The sequence below is a fragment of the Neolamprologus multifasciatus genome, chromosome 4 (assembly GCF_963576455.1).
Source record: "Neolamprologus multifasciatus chromosome 4, fNeoMul1.2, whole genome shotgun sequence".
Taxonomy (NCBI): domain Eukaryota; kingdom Metazoa; phylum Chordata; class Actinopteri; order Cichliformes; family Cichlidae; genus Neolamprologus; species Neolamprologus multifasciatus.
The window spans coordinates 3,756,572-3,759,083 of record NC_140442.1 but is presented as its reverse complement, the minus strand read 5'-3'; the positions used below and the strand labels follow the sequence as shown (position 1 = coordinate 3,759,083).

The following is a 2,512-nucleotide window of genomic DNA, read 5'->3' as shown; positions in this document are numbered from 1 at the left end:
GTTTGTGGGGTTTTAGGCTTTGAACTGTTTTTAGTCTTTAAATAGTTTCATTTCACTATAATTTTTACTATATTTTATGTCCCCTGTGCGTCTATTTAGGAAAGGAATGTATGAGTGAGAGATAAAAAGTGCTTCAAGTCATGCAACATACAAATCTGTGCAAAATTCTTGAGCCAGCCAGCCTTCTTTTCTTTATATCTTACTTCCAAGGAGCCAGACTTTGTTAAAGTGGTCTCGAGCAACAGTTCTCCTAACTTTCTAAAGGTCTTTCACAGTTTGTCTTTGGAGACTGGATGCGTTTACACCCATTTTCAGTCCAGTCCTTGTACCTGACCATTTTCAGAGGGTTTTTCTTTTTTGTTTGTTTGTTTGTTTGTTTTGTGTGTGTCAGGTTTGCAGGTCCTGCAGGTTTTAGACATGTCCTTGATCCAACACAGCTGATTTAAATGGCTTAATTACTTCCTCAACATGTTTTCTTCAGAGGCCTGGTAATGAACTAATCGTTTAATTCAGGTGTGTTCACCCAGGGTGAGATCTAAAACCTGCAGGACTCAGGCCCTTGAGGCCTGGAGTTCCCCACCTCTGGTTTAAGGCATTGAACATTGACCAGTTAAACCAGGGGTGAGCAACTCCAGGCCTCGAGGGCCGGAGTCCTGCAGGTTTTAGATGTGTCCTTGATCCAACGCAGCTGATTTAAATGGCTAAATTACCTCCTCAACATGTCCGAAGTTCTCCAGAGGCCTGGAAATGAACTCATCATTTGATTCAGGCATGTCGATCCAGGGTAACATCTAAAACCTGCAGGACACCGGCCCTCGAGGCCTGATGTTCCAAATCCCTGATTTAAAGAAATAAGGGGTGGCTCAAGACTTTAGCACAGGACTGTAGTTCCACCTGAGGAGGTCGTAAGAAGCATGAGAACTTCTTCTGTTCTTCTGCATACACACCGTTTGCTTCACATGCTGAAGATCTCCATGGAGGACTGTGTAACACGAAGCCTGAGCTGTCAGTGATTCCTGTTTATCTATTTTATGTTTGAAGTGAAACTAAAGCTGAATCACTAAAGTCTCTATTATAAGGTGACTGCTTTCATCTGCAGTTGTTGGAGAAGCGTGTTAATTAAGTTGCTCTACTATTTAGTTATCCTGTGTGCACAAGATAAACAACTTTTTCTCACAATATAATTAACTTGTGCACTTCTGATAATTAGATTTATCCACTGTGCACGACACAGACACAGCTTCCACCACTTTTCACTTCAGGACTAATATTTGTTTTTCACAATAAAACTAAAGAAATAAGTAAATACAAATTATTTTGTGCAAAATTGTAATTACAATACAATACAATTTTATTTATATAGCACATTTAAAAACCTGAAGGCACACCAAAGTGCTTCACAGTAATATGGAGAGTCAACATAAGTCAATAACAGGGTACAAATCAGGCACAAGCACAGACAGGATAGAGGCACTAACAGACCAGGAGAGTTAGATAAATACAAAATATGCTAAGAAGACAAAAACAGCAGAAAAATTAGTAAAAAATAATAAATTTAATAAAATCTAATAAGAGATTTAAAAGTTTAAAAATTAAAAGATTTAAAAGGGTATTAACTGGTCGGGAAAGCCAAGTCAAATAGATATGCTTTTAATCTTGATTTAAAGGACTGGATAGAGTCCAAGGCTCGAATAGAAGCAGTGAGGCTGTTCCAAAGGTTGTTTGTAGCTGAAGCAAAGGCACGATCGCCTCTGGTCTTCAGTCTAATCTTAGGTTGGGCCAGGAGTAACTGACCTGATGATCTTAATGCACGACAAGGAGTGTACAAATTGAGGAGGTCAGTGAGGTAGCTGGGCGCAATGTTATTCAGGATTTTAAAAGTGAGTAGCAAGATTTTAAACTCAATGCGATATTTGATTGGTAACCAGTGTAGATCAACAAGAGCCGGAGTAATAGGGTCAAATTTTCTAGTGCCAGTAACAATTACATGTTGGACCTGGTAAAAGGTGAGAAAAAAAATCACGTGAACAGGACTTTTTATGTATTTCTTAAAAGCTGTATGAGTATTGCTTTTTTTGCATATATGCCTGTAATTTTGCTTATTTAATATTGATCTTTTTTATTCCATTGCATTTTGTTGTGAATTTTTTTAGGATGTTTAATTTGCATTTTGTAAATATTGGATAGTACATCAAACTTTTTAAAGTAATTATGCTTTTAATTATCTAAAACGATACACAATTTTAATTGAACTGTTATAATATAACTCAAAAAATGCATACAAACGTGACACTAGTCATGCCAATAAGAATACTATGGGGCCAGACCTGTAAGCATGTACTGGTAAGCGTTGTCAGAGATGGAGAAGATGTGTGGGGGGGCCTCCTGGCGTTTCTTTCCTCTGTACCCGGCCACCACCTCTGGGTTGTAGACCGGCAGCCACTTGTAAGGGTTCACAGTCACACAGAAGAGCCCAGAATACGTCTGAATTAACAAGAAAAAAACCCAGAAT

General features: G+C 38.3%; 1 protein-coding gene across 1 annotated transcript in view; it reads right to left on the bottom strand.

Moving 5' to 3' along the window:
* Nucleotides 1–2,512, bottom strand: part of LOC146519494 (myosin heavy chain, fast skeletal muscle-like) — a 62,240-nt gene that overhangs the window by 56,293 nt on the left and 3,435 nt on the right. Inside the window, exon 4 of the mRNA XM_085158171.1 lies at nucleotides 2,328–2,484. Coding sequence (XP_085014297.1) covers nucleotides 2,328–2,484 — 157 coding nt within the window. The remainder of the gene's footprint in view (nucleotides 1–2,327; nucleotides 2,485–2,512) is intronic.